Source organism: Pleurodeles waltl, chromosome 10, assembly GCF_031143425.1.
Source record: "Pleurodeles waltl isolate 20211129_DDA chromosome 10, aPleWal1.hap1.20221129, whole genome shotgun sequence".
In the NCBI taxonomy this organism is placed as follows: Eukaryota; Metazoa; Chordata; class Amphibia; order Caudata; family Salamandridae; genus Pleurodeles; species Pleurodeles waltl.
The window spans coordinates 100,857,815-100,871,789 of NC_090449.1; the positions used below are offsets into that span (position 1 = coordinate 100,857,815).

Below are 13,975 nucleotides of genomic sequence, written 5' to 3' on the forward strand. Positions count from 1 at the left end.
AAGGACCCTGAGACAGCAAAGGCCATGGGAGCACTTTATACAACACCTTTTCAGGGCTCATTTCGTAAACCTCAATTTAGAGGAGGGTTTAAGCCACAAACGTCAGGGGCCTCTACATCACACACTTTCAGATCCAGAGGTAAATCCCCTGCCGCACCAGGTGCCTCCACCTCATCAAAGCAGTGGCTTTCCCTGCATCCCAATACATACATCTCCTGTGGGAGGAAGACTACAATATTTCCATCCTCACTGGCAACAAAGTACAACAGATCAATGGGTACTGTCAATTATCCGCAATGGTTATTGCCTAGAACTTATCTCCACTCCACCAAACATACCCCCCTGTTCACACAGACTTTCTCTTGCACACATTGCTCTGTTAAAACAAGAGGTAGAATCTCTTCTACTCAAAAGTGAGATAGAGATGGTTCCAGTCAGTCGTCAAAGGACAGGGGTATAGCATCTATACTTCCTCATACCAAAAAAGGATGGCACTCAGACCAATTCTTGATCTCAGACCTCTAAATCAATATATCCTGTCAGATCATTTCCACAGGGTCACTCTACAGGATGTGATTCCCTTGTTAGAAAAACAAGACTACATGACCGCATTAGATCTAAAGGACATTTACTTCCACATTCCTATACATCCAGCACACCGAAAGTACTTAAGGCTTGTGATAGCAGGCAAGCACTATCAATTCAAAGTACTACACTTTGGAGTAACAGCACCAAGGGTAGTCACAAAATGTCTAGCAGTAGTTGCGGCATTCCTCAGAAGACAGTACATACATGCCTTCCCTTATCTGGATGACTGGTTAATAAAAGCCAGCACCATTCAAAACTGTCAACAGCATACACAATAGATACCCTACACAAATTAGGGTTCACAATCAACTACCAGAAATCTCCCCTTCAGCCAGCACAAATTTAACCTTAACTTGGAGCAATTCTGAATACTCTGTCAGCAATAGCCTACCCAAATCTGCAACAAATCCAAGCATTTCACACACTCCTATCCCAATTGCAGGTCAATCAAACTTACACAGTAAGGTTTGTCATGAGGCTATTGGGAATGATGGCATCATGCACATCAATAGTGCCTAATGCACGTCTAAACATAAGACCACTGCAACAGTGTCTCTTGCAACAATGGGCTCGGGCAAAGGGTCAACTACAGGATCTAGTGTTGCTGGACCGCCAAACTTACGAATCTATGCAATGGTGGAATCCCACCAACTTATCAAAAGGGGCGGGCATTTCAGGACCCTGTGCCACAGACCATAATCGCCACTGATGCATCAATCACAGTTTGGGGAGACCATCTCAACAATGTTACAGTACAGGGGGAATGGGACTCAATCCAGCAAACGTACCACATAAACCACTTTGAATTGCTGGCAGTGTTCTTAGCCATCAAAGCATTCTAACCACATATCATACACAAAACATTCTTAATAAGGACAGACAACATGACAACAATGTATTATCTGCAAAAACAGGGGGGGGGGGGGGCACTCATCCCAGTTGTCCCTTCTAGCACAAACTAGATTCACCCACAAGTAATTCAATATTACTTTCAGATATGGGGAACACCAAACCTAGACTTTTTTGCATAAAGCCAAAATGCCAAACCTTGCGTCCAGATACCCACACCATCAATCCAAGGGCAATGCTCTGTGGATCAGCTGGTCAGGGATATTTGCTTACACTTTCCCCCTCTCCCGTCAATTCTGTATCTGGTCAACTAGATTCGTCACACTTCACTCACTATGATACTCATATCTCTCACGTAGGCACGTCAACTCTGGTACACAACACTGTTGGATTTGTCGGTATTACCACATCACAAGCTTCCAAACAGACCTGACCTTTTGACTCAAAACAAGGGTCAGATCAGGCATCCCAATCCCAGTATGCTCAACCTGGTGATTGGCTCCTGAGGTCATAGAATTTGGAGACCTACAGCTTCCATCAGAATGTATGGACATTCTAAAACAAGCATGTAAACCTACAACCAGGCAGTGCTACGCAAATAAATGGAAACATTTTGTATATTACTGCAAACCTAAAAACATTTATCCAATTAAAGCATCAGTACAGGATATTGTTTGTTATTAGCTTCGTTTACAGAAAGTAAATCTTGCATATTCATCTATTAAAATTCATTTAACAGCAATATCCGCCCACCTCCAAAACAGATAGCATACCTCTCTGTTTATAATTCCTGTCATAAAAGCTTTTATGGACGGTCTTAACAGAGTTATTCCACATACAGCTCCAGCAGCTCCTGCATGGAATCTTAACATTGTGCTAACAAAACTTATGGGTCCACCATTTGAACCCATGCATTCTTGCACTCAGTTTCTCTCGTGGAAGGTTGCTTTCCTGGTAGCAATTACTTCCTTAAGAAGAGTAAGTGAAATTCAAGCGTTCACTTTAGAAGAACCCTTCTCCCAAGTCACAAACACAAAATAGTACTTAGGACAAATCCAAAATGTCTACCCAAAGTGGTTTCACCATTTCACATTAATCAGTCAGTGGAATTGACAGTCTTCTTTCCACAGCCGGATTCAGTTGCTGAAAGAGCTTTCCACACTCTTGATCTCAAAAGAGCTCTCATGTATTATATAGACCGAAATGAAAGACTTAAAAAAATCTAAACAACTTTTTGTGGCTTTCCAACAGCCTCATAATGGTAATCCTATTTCCAAACAAGGATTGGCCAGATGGATAGTAAAGTGTATTCAAACTTGCTATCTTAAAGCTAAAAGGCAACTATTAGTAACTCCTAAAGCACATTCTACTAGAAAGAAAGGAGTTTCGATGGCATTCTTAGGAAATATACCAATGGCAGACATATGCAAAGCAGCCACATGGTCCACATCGCACACATTTACTAAACACTACTGTGTGGATGTTACCTCGACAACAAGCAAATGTTGGTCAAGCAGTGCTTAAAACAATATTTCATACTACTTCAACTCCTACAGGCTTGCCACCGCTTACTGAGGAGAGGGACATAGCATGTGTGTCTTCAGCTACACATGCCATAGAACAGAAAATGTCACCCAGTGTACATCTGTTCATGGCATGTAGTGCTGCAGATTCACACGTGTCCTCCTTGGAAGCCTGTAGCCTTTGTAGTACTTTAGTGTGTGTGTGTGTGTGTAAATATCTCTCTCGCTCTCCATCTTTATTTACTATATATATTTGTAAGTTTACAAATCTTCACTCCTTACTTTTCCCTCCTGCGGGGAAAACAATCTAACAAAGGACTCGATGCCCATACGCACTATCACCAAGAGGAGGAGCCTCTTGATCCTGTGACTCGAAAAAAGCTTCTTCAAAGAAAATCAGCTTGTAACACTCAGAGCCCAACACTAGGTGGCGAGCTATGCATAGCATGTGGATCTGCAGCACTACACACCGCAAACAGATGTACACTGGGTAAGTGACATTGTGTGTGTATGTGCATATATATGTATGTATATATGTATATAATATATATATTGAAATAAATAAAAATGGGGATCAAGTTGAATTGAAACCGCACCTTCTTCCTTTATTATATATATGCAATTTATGGCACTTTTCAGTGCACGGGTCATGAGGGCCAACCCCCTAGACCTCAAATAGCCATGGGCTCATAACATTGAAAAGGAGACCCAGCACATCGAAGTGTCCATTGATATCCACAAAATTATCACATTTCTTCAAAAATCACATAATTCAATAGAGTTCTTATGAAAACTTTTTGTTCTTTATTTATCCACAATGACAATATCTAATCCATCATAGCCAACTCGTTTCGTCCTCACAGACTTCTTCAGAGCTCATAATTGCAGTATGTAACGCGCTCCACGGCAGAACGCCATCTGATCTCCTGACAAAGTAATTTTGTGGATATCAATGGACACTTCGATGTGTTGGATATATATATATATATATATATATATATATATATATATATATATATATATATATACACATACACACACAAAATATATATGTGTATATGTGTGTGTGTATATATATATATATATATATACACACACAAATTTCCCCCTGCTCTGGCGTAATATATTATTCACACCAGACATTTTAGCAATGCCTATTGTGATATATTTCCAAGACACAGTAGAGTCAGATTAGTCATATTAAGCTCCCCCAGGCCCCACCCACCCCTGGCTGCAGGGCATCAGCTTTGTAACCGCCTGGGGAAAGATCTCCGTTCAATACACTAGGATTAATTAGAAAGCCAGAAGGACTGCAACTCATACGCAACCCACTGGGCAGGACTTTGTTGCAAGTGTTTTCTTCTCATGATCAGTCTGACTAGATGAGTTCAGGAGCACAGTGGGACTCCAAATCCTTTTACATAAATTAATACTACTCTCAAATTAGGATTAAGAAACAACACATTAACTTTAAAATGTTTATGCACTACACTTGAATGTTAGAAATAAAATATGAACGATAACCACACAGAATGAGAAACTAAATGCAGCAGTACATGACCATGGTAGCAAAACAAATGTGAGCATTCCTAACATGGTTATAATTTTCTAGCATCCAAAAACCATATCACTGCTTCTAAGTACTAACAGAATCCGAACTGGGAAGCTTATTATAAGCTGGCTTTCTTAAATTGGATCTCACACCATACCTTTGCTCTGTTTTTATTTTCTATATATAGAATACATTTTAGCTATTCTCTATCATAGCTCTTGTCTAGGCCTGATAAGCAAGTAGTGCCAGGCTTATGTCCGCTTCTCTGCAGCGATCCCAGAGCAGCCCCTAAATAAGGCTGTTTGCGGATGCAAACTAGCATGATCTCTGACTTTATAGTCGTACTGTGAACCCCCTTTAATTAATGGTCGCATGCTTTTGTGGTGTCTGATCGCTGATTTTTTTTTTTTTTTTAATCTCCCCCGTTTATAACAGATAAATACACTTCAAGAAACTAAAGCTGCACAAGACCAAACAAATATGGAGATAATGCGCCATCTTGACTTTACGTTTATATAATTTGTCCCATACCTAAAACAATATAAACATGTCGGCTTTCACAGTGTCAGCAATAAAAGCAACAAAAATGTCTTCCTATATATACTTACACTTCTCAAACTTCACACTTTGTAATAAAAAAGAGATAAAAGGATCTGCAAAATAATAAAAATAATAAAATAGAAGGTGTCTAATCTGACGATTTCACAGTATGACACAATACTGTTATATAAATACAATCAAAACGCTATATATATATATATATGTGTGTGTGTGTGTATATATATATATATATATATATGTGTGAAACAATTTGGTCAAAAGCAGCGCGCTCTAACTGCTGGTGCCAACGTAGGATATGTCCAATATCCTTCAAAATAGAACAACAAAAATCAGCGTTGCACTCTTGTGAACTTGAATATCTAATTAGGTTTATTTAAAAGCAATCCTCCACCAACGCATTTCAGCCATTCCGGCCTTGCTCACGGTGACAAGTCTGTTAACAATAACAGCGTCATTGCACTGCCTTTTATCCCTTCATGGGAATTCTGGTATTTGTAGTGTTATTTAGCTCGAGATTCCGAGTGAACCATAACTTCTATCATTAACCATTTAACAAGGCACAGTTCATGCTCCTATTTATATTTTCTGTATAACCATCACTTTCACTCAATTAATTTTTTCTCGTATTGCAATTTTTCATATGGCAGTTCATCATGTTATATGTAACAGACACAATCTTAATTAAGTTCACAAACCCTTCCATCAACAGGGTCGCATCGATAGATAGATAATATATATATATATATTTATCTATCTATCCTAGTGGCAGTCACCACCAGGTAGTTATAGTTAGGTGTGCTGTTCCATAGGAATGTATTTTGTAGTGCTAATACCTTCGGCATTGTTTGACAAATCTCCATAGGTGGATGCTGAGCCTTTAAAAAATAGTCCACTGTGGCCTCACAACTTAGTTCCTTAAACCTAACATTTGGTATACATGGTTGTAACAGCAAGTCCTAATCGGAATGCCATAGAGAATATACTTTTACATTGGACAGGACAATTAAAGAAACTAGATTTGTTTTTGCCATGCTGCATTATCACGGGTTTCTAAGGTATGATTAACTGTGGTGCCATGGCGAAAAAAAAACAAATCTATTGTCCTCAAGTTTCTCCTATCTGTGTTGACTTCCTGTAAATTAAAGAATTGTGAAACAGGATTCGGACCATGCCAGTGTGGATGTGACTCACTCAGCCATCACAAAATAGAATATATTTAGCTTCCTGAAAGAGTGAATTACTCTGCAGGATTCAGGAATATAGCTTCAACGTGACCAGTCATCTCTAAGCTTGGAGGTTTGTCTTGCAGTGTTATGCTTTGATGTCTGTGGGTCTAAATATGTCATGAAGATTACATTATTACCTAAATGTAACAATTTCAATGTGATTTTTGTCAGTCATTTTAAAATCAATTTTCAAGCGCAAAATGCTGTTATATGCACAATTCAAAATGTGCTGTTTAAGTATACTCCTGATGTTCTTTTGTATAGCAACTCTAAGTAAAAACATCTGTAAGGAAGATATTCTCATTCTCCTGCCAGATTATAAACACTAGCTAACATGATAGAGTAACCATTAAAGATATTGAACTCACACAAGGACTGGGGTAAACCAAGTTCCCATTTCCTGTGTTCTTGAGCCCGCGAGCTACAAACATGCAGAGTAACAAAGTGGTCAGGATAGAAACTCATGGGTTAAAGGGTTCTGTGAAAGACAAACAAGGATTAGTTAGTATCTTCCTCACATTGGCTAAGTACTTGTACTTGCTTACCTTTGAAGTTATTGTCTGCATCTATGTTTTGGAGGGGTGTTTGCAGCAGGCAGTGAAAGTTGTTATGGATAATTAGCCTTGGCAATGTTGCTAAACAAGTGGCATCCATAATGTGGGACCTTCCTTAAGCAAAAGGTCTATGGGGAAACTAAAAATACAAGCTGTGTAATTATCAATGGATATCACTGTCAGTAGTGCTATATATATATATCTGTGGGAGTGAGAAAAAACAAAGCAGTATTTGAGAATGAGAGAAATATCACCCATTGAGTTCCAATGGGAGTAAAATTCTGATTCTAATTAATTTAACATGACTCCTAGAGGTTTTTACATTGTGTGTGCTAACAATGTAGTGCCATGACAAAGGAGTACTTGTTCTGCTAAGTGGTCACATATTAAAGATTCCAGTGGCAACAAATGGGAATTTCAGATGTCTGCAGTTGCTCTTCCTACATCAAGAGGGATTTCATGGCTTTTTGGCGCATATGTAAAATATGTAAACAAACAGTCAAGTACTAGGTTTGTCGTTGGTGTGTCACTGGAACATCTGTTTCCAGTTCTGCTTCTTGGATTTGGAGGCAGAGGAACCTGGCTTTTCTGCTGTAGTTTTTACAGTCTTGTTGAGATGGCTTTGGTTGATATTGTTAATGGATAACGTCTGCAGTGCCCCCTCGCGCTGTACTTGTGAATACACCAGAATCATTGTGGGAAATCTTTGTGGATACATAGTTGAAACCGTAACGAGCCAAGGATTACGTGGATTCTTTATACAAGATTCATATATAAAGAACCAATACAGTTTTAGTTTTACTGCTACTGCTTTGTGGATTTCAAAGGGACTAGTGTGATTGGGATTAACTTTTCTCTTGTTCTGAAAGGACATTTCAGATGAGTGGCCAGGTTTCTAAAAGAGGAAAACTTTTCTTTTTCAATTGCAAATTACTTATGCTGTTTTTGTGCTGTTTGTATGTTTATTGGTATGGCTTCATGTGTTGGCTGTCTGTTAAAAATATCTTCTCCAACAAATCCTCCAAAGACACCACATGGGGGTGATAGTTGTACACACAGTAACGGTGAGCTATGCATGGAAATGTTGTCTGCTGTTAGGTCAACCCTGCTACCCATTGCACGGGAACCCAGGACTTGCAAAAGAGCCAAGACATCCTTTGGGTTTTCACGTATGTGCCCAGAGGGAGCTGGTAAATAAAGTCAGTCCTCTTCTGAGAATATGAAGCCCTCCACAAATAGGTGGCAAACCGTTCAGGACCTGTAGTTTATCATGTGATCAAATTACATTATGGAAGGAACAAAGCCAAGAGATGGAACTCCATTTAAGTAATCTGGAACTATTTCAGGTGAATCACTGTGTAGATCAAATCTACAAATACCTATAATGTGGTCAGATGCTGTTCCTGGGAAAACATTACTATAAAGTCGACTGAGATGTTGCAGTAGGAACTGTGCCAAATGCTGAGGCTGTAAACTTGGATGTACCAACACAAGCTGTAGTTGGCACCTACGCTTGTGGTGGGTTTACTTATCATCAGAGCCGACAGTCTGAGCCTGCGTCATCTTGCCAACCGCAATTGGGTTCTCCATCTGGAGGTGGTTCGGAATATCTTTGTCATGTGGAGCACGCTTCAGAAGGATCTGTTTGCCATTCATGAAAACATCACCCAACCTTCTGTGCCATTCAGTATTGTTTGCAAGGAGGTTTGGCTAACACATTTTAAATTGAAATGAAAGTTTCTGCTACAGTACATATTTCCCCCTTCGCCCATTCGCTTGATTTCCTTGGGTTCAGGGGAAGATTCAGCAGAACTAGGAACAAGTAGTTCTTATTGCTCCTGACTTGCCGAAAAGGGTGTGCACTACAGACCTGCTGCACCTCTCCATGTGTGCTCCCTTTGTCTCCTGCCAACAGTGGATATTCTCCCTCAATCAGGGAGCCAGGTCCTGAACCACAATTTCCAAGTGTTACACAATCATGCATGGAGATTGAGCAGGTAATTCTGAGATTTGTATCAGCGTCCACCGGAGATATTGTCGTCATCCTGTCACTCTGACACCTCTCAGCTATATTCCAGGAAGTGAAGTAAGTTTGTAGTGAGGTACACAGGCAGACGCATTCATCCGTCTGAAAGTGACTATAGCTAGCATCCTTTAACTTGTGTTATACGAGGCTCAGTAAGGTTGCCCAGTTAGAAGCATCAAGGGCTATATTGCAGCCTTGCTGTCTGTCTTTTTTTTTTTTGTCCCCCAGACCAAACTCCTACATTCAAGTCACTGGTGGGTGTTAGATTCTTGAAGGATTTGTTGGGGAAAACAAAATCCTCCATTACCTTTGGTCATGAGACATTTGAACCTGAATTTAGTGTTGACATGTTTTTTTTATTGGGTGGGACGTTTGAGCTTCTATATAGGTACCTGTTGGGGCTCTTCTCAATAAGACTTCAGCATCTCAGGTTAGTGAGCAGGATGCTCTAAGTGTTTGTCCACCTTTCCCATGCTTCTTAAACGTGGTCGTTTAAGTGAATGTCTGCCTATCTCAGGAATAGGACACTAGTAGAGGTAGAGCATTTAACCAGAACCCATAGTCTGGATTCTCAAATCCTGTACTTAACCCCTTTTACGGTGTGTAATATTTTGCTGTGACATTAAAACACTTGTCTATCCTTTTTTTTATTCTTTATTTTTTAATAAAGATAAGCACTGGACTTGATGGTGAATTATTGTGCCTGCTCCAACACTTGTTTTCATTTTGATGTTCTATTCAAATCTCTAGTATAATAGGCAAGCCTGGAAAAAAAAAAACATTTTTGCAGCCTTTTCTCTTAAATGAAAGTGTTCTATGTGGTTACTAATTGAAGATATTATCGTGAAGAATCAGTAAACTCACCTTTGGCAACTGCTGTTTGTTTTAGGTACTTTATTTTCAGGAGTAAAGGGGCAACTCCAATAGAAAAGATTCAATGGCGTACAAAATTAGCATCCATGTTGTTGATATTGTACAGCAAAAAATGTTAAGGATCCCACCTGCGTAGTGCAAAAGAAGTGAAAGGTAAAATTAACAGCAATCCCATGGACCTGGAAACTGAAAGGCGTCAACTATTAAAAGGAGATGGTTGTGCTTATTTTATTATCGCAACATTCTTCTAATTCCTAAATTTAGTTGATACTCAACAGTATTACAAACCTGAACTGGATAACGCTTTTCCGTAGAGAGCCAGACGTACTTAATGTACATATAAATGTTCAGAAGGCTTTGGCCCTGAAAAGGGCGTCTTTGTCCCCAATTATCAAGTTAAGACTTTAGTGTGTCTTCCACGTAAGATGTTATCATTTACAGTACACCGAGATTACACGTTCTTCTATTGCGTCTTTATGGCATTCAGGATCTTTAGTACGGCATAAAGGTGAGGGCCTGTAAAATGATATTGCAGCTACTGGCAGAGTGGGATTACTAAATGTTTTTTTATTTTATTTAATGCAGCTCTTTTACAGTGAAGTAATTTGTATCCAAACTTTTTTACTAGGAAGCATTCACTTCAAAAGTAAGACTCTGCAAGTCATGAAAAATATTGCAGCATCATTTGCATCCGTATTCATGCATCTGTTTCAAATGGTTTCAATGAAGCTTGGTAGTGAATCAGAAGGTATATTGCATATTTTGTGCTGATTTTTCTACTGCAGAAATCACTTTCTTCCTTTTTAAACATTTTCATTTCATGGTGGTGTTTTCCGGTGTTGCTTATCCTGCACGCCACTATTGGTGGGCTTCTTTAGCTGTTGCTTGTTTACTTCTTTGCACGACTTTACATGTTTAGGATAGTGTTCATGATTTTGTGTGATCACTTGAAATGCAATGTGGTGGTGGTCGGTGCTGGCGTCAGTGGTGGCGGTCTTTAGCTCCAAATGTATTTTAAAAATCAAGTTCTCTGCAGTATCAGCCTGTCTTTGTGAAAGTCTGGACGAGCCTCATAGTTTTTGACATTTTCTGCTCTTATAAAATTAAGTGAAATAATCTGTCCAGTTGTTGAAACATGTTCATAAATTAGTGTATCCTAGTAGTGCTCTGTGCACTTTGACGTGGCTTTCCCTATAAACAAATTGTGCCTCTGCCGGGTTCTTGTTTCCTAGGCTACATGCAAATGTGAAGAACATTATCTGTGCTTCTGTGTAACTATGCTCATCAAGGGCCATTTTTTTTGCGGGTGTTTCAGTTCATTCGAATTACTGCGGAAGTATGAATGTAAAGGAACTTCTCAGAGAGGATGGCCACCTTCATGTGAATGGCGACTCATTGTGTGAGTATGGCTTTATTACAAGTGTGCTGGCATTAATTACTTGGGGTTGTTCTCTGGGTGTCAAATGGTGCATATTCATGTGACCGTTTTAAATCATCGCTGATGTAAAGGGCCATTGCTAGGGAAATATACAGTGATTGCTTTCTGCTCACTTGACATATCACGATAGGGCATAAAAATTATTTACTAATCAGTGAGCAACGGATACTTGTTATTTTGCTTTCGTTGATTTTGGCTTATGTAGTTCTAACACGTCTAAAGGGTTCGTATTTAATTTGCTACTCTAAAGTTCTCTAGAGTGTTTTTATTACTTTTGTTTTTATTTTGTTGATGTATTTGTGGAGTAATTGATTGTTACCACAACCAACAGGTGATGACTGTAAGGGGAAGAAACAGCTTGAATCACACACAACAACCTACATTCAATCTTCAAGGTCAAAAAGGGTAGAAAGGACCCTTTGGCACATCTTTTCTTATGCAGGTTGACACGTGACATCTTTTCATTTTCTTTATCTGATGTTTTCGCAATGCTTCATTTATTTAATTTATATTTATCATTTTATGTCGAATTGGGTATTGTGTTAAAGCAGGACTGAGCACTGACACTGGCCTGTACCAGCCAGATTTCATGATTAATATCCAGCAATTTAAAAACCAAGTCATCAGCCCACATACGGGATAATGTTGGCATCTTTTGTAAATGCACGCACTGTAATTCTTCCTACTAGCATGCTTGCAGTGTACCAAGGACTTAACGTTCAGATTTGTGTGGCTAAACCTTGCAGGAATTTAAAAGTGGCTTGCTTTTTCTTGAACACTCTCATGCACTCGCTTTATGCTGCATTTTATTGTTATCGAATTTAGTGCACCTTCTCTTTACATATTGGCTTACTGATTGCCTTCATGAAGCCAGAGATTCAAATTTATATTTTGGCCTCCTGAGTATTGGTGGCTATTATAAAATGCTGCTATAATCATTGCTGAACCCCAGGACAATTAACAGAGCAAATGTTCTTGAATAAAAATAAAAAAAATGCCTTAGTTAAATGTTTTATTTTGTTTACACATGATATTAATTTGTTGCAAAGTGAAAAACACAGAACACTTAGTATCTAGTGACAGTTGTAAATTTGATTACAAGCTGGCATTATGGATATGCTACTTAGTATGCAAGCCCTCAAGGAGGTTTTAAAGGCCAGTAGGAAATTGTATATGGCAGTTTTCTAATTTTAGTCAAGTTTCAGTGCTTTTGCTAATTGCATAAGTGCACTTCATCTGACTTCCGGTTCCCACCTTTACAATGCTTTTCGCTCCATCGTGCCATTTTGGGAATGGAAGCAGTAGTAGTATACCCTTGTATGTTTTTGCATATTCTGCTACCGTTTGTAAACTGCTAGACACGATCTGAAAATGTTCTTGACGTCGTTGAGGACTACTTTAAGCTTGCAGGAGAAATGGTGAAGGGGGGGTTGCTATCCAGTTGAAAAGAGGAAAATCTGTTTATTTTCTGAAGATAGTGACATCTTACACGGAGCCACACTCCTTCAAATAAAACGCTTCCCTACCTATCTGAGAGGAGTCCTTAAGTAAAATAAGTTCACAATTAACTAATTTAATTATTTTATCAACATCGATAAATTCACTATTGTTGCTAAAGATGTTCTGCCTAGTTTAAGTATGTTTGAGTTTGTTTAATTTTGGCCTTAATTGTTGTCGCTCTTGCATAACTTAATATCTCCCTATTTAGCTCAAGAATAGTTATAAACCAAAATTAATGTAGGAATTGAGTGTTTTTCTATTTTTTTTCTTTTACATTGAATTAAAAGTTCAAAAGAAATCCCAAAACACCCATTCATTTGAATTAGTATTACACATTTGCTCAGAAACATGATTGTAGGATTTTTACTTAACTACTACATTGGCTAGTGTTAGACCATTGTACATCGATGGGACTTAACTAATCCAAGATTGATGTTTACAGTAAAAGCAATCTTCCAAATTGAGTTTGTTGAACCAAGTAGATGCATGCGCCCTTTTGTTAAAAACTGTAGATGTGCTTATGCACAGGCATTCATATATAATCTGTATTATAGGTTACTTTTTACAACAAGCAGTGCAAACCGTTGGAACAGCGGGGTGGTTTGTATCCAGGAAGGTGTTGTCGTTTCTTTGGTTGGCCATTGTTTCTCCAGGTTATTATTTTGATATTTCTTTTGCATGTTTGGCATTATCCCTGTCACTCATTCTGTTATTACATATCTATCTTTTCTCGTGCTTGCCCGTCTAGTGCCTTGCAGTCCTTGTTCTTGGTTTCTTTAGGGCATTTTCATTGTGAAAAGCATGCATTGAGGTTCCTAGAACATGTGCAGAAATTCTCATTTGCTTATTCAGAGATGAACGTTCTCTGCTTATATTTAACATAAAACCGATCATCCTTTCTCGATATTCCAACATTTGTACCTAATTGCATATTAATTAAAGGTGTGAAGTAAATTTTTAGCAAATATCTATTTATGCGCACTACATGTAAAAAAAGCAACCATAGCGTGTTAATACCCCAGCATGCTGCTAACATCTATATTTCTCTCTTCACCATCTGTCAAATGGCAGTAAAATGTAACTCGGCTCTACGACGTCTGAGATGCTTTCCTAAGCTCTGATGGTTTTCTGCTTCAAAATGTGCCTTCCCTGTGCATGACTTTTAGTTTAGATGTTGCTTACAATATGTCTGTTTATTTATGTTTTCATTTTAATCTGTTTTTCTTGGTCAGTTAGCATTGAGTATCTTCTTGGCGATGCGCCATGTGTGTTGCCGGCTCCATCA

At 38.7% G+C, this 13,975-nt stretch overlaps 1 protein-coding gene across 11 annotated transcripts in view; it reads left to right on the top strand.

Moving 5' to 3' along the window:
• Positions 1-13,975, top strand: part of SUN1 (Sad1 and UNC84 domain containing 1) — a 275,436-nt gene that overhangs the window by 133,611 nt on the left and 127,850 nt on the right. For 2 of the 11 annotated variants that reach the window (XM_069209844.1, XM_069209845.1), the window contains exons 6-9: positions 10,381-10,500; positions 11,068-11,151; positions 11,522-11,632; positions 13,245-13,343. The exons of 1 other annotated variant lie outside the window; for it this stretch is intronic. In XM_069209844.1, coding sequence (XP_069065945.1) covers positions 10,381-10,500; positions 11,068-11,151; positions 11,522-11,632; positions 13,245-13,343 — 414 coding nt within the window. The remainder of the gene's footprint in view (positions 1-10,380; positions 10,501-11,067; positions 11,152-11,521; positions 11,633-13,244; positions 13,344-13,975) is intronic. 8 more of the 11 variants (XM_069209847.1, XM_069209848.1, XM_069209850.1 and 5 more) reach the window with 5 other exon arrangements.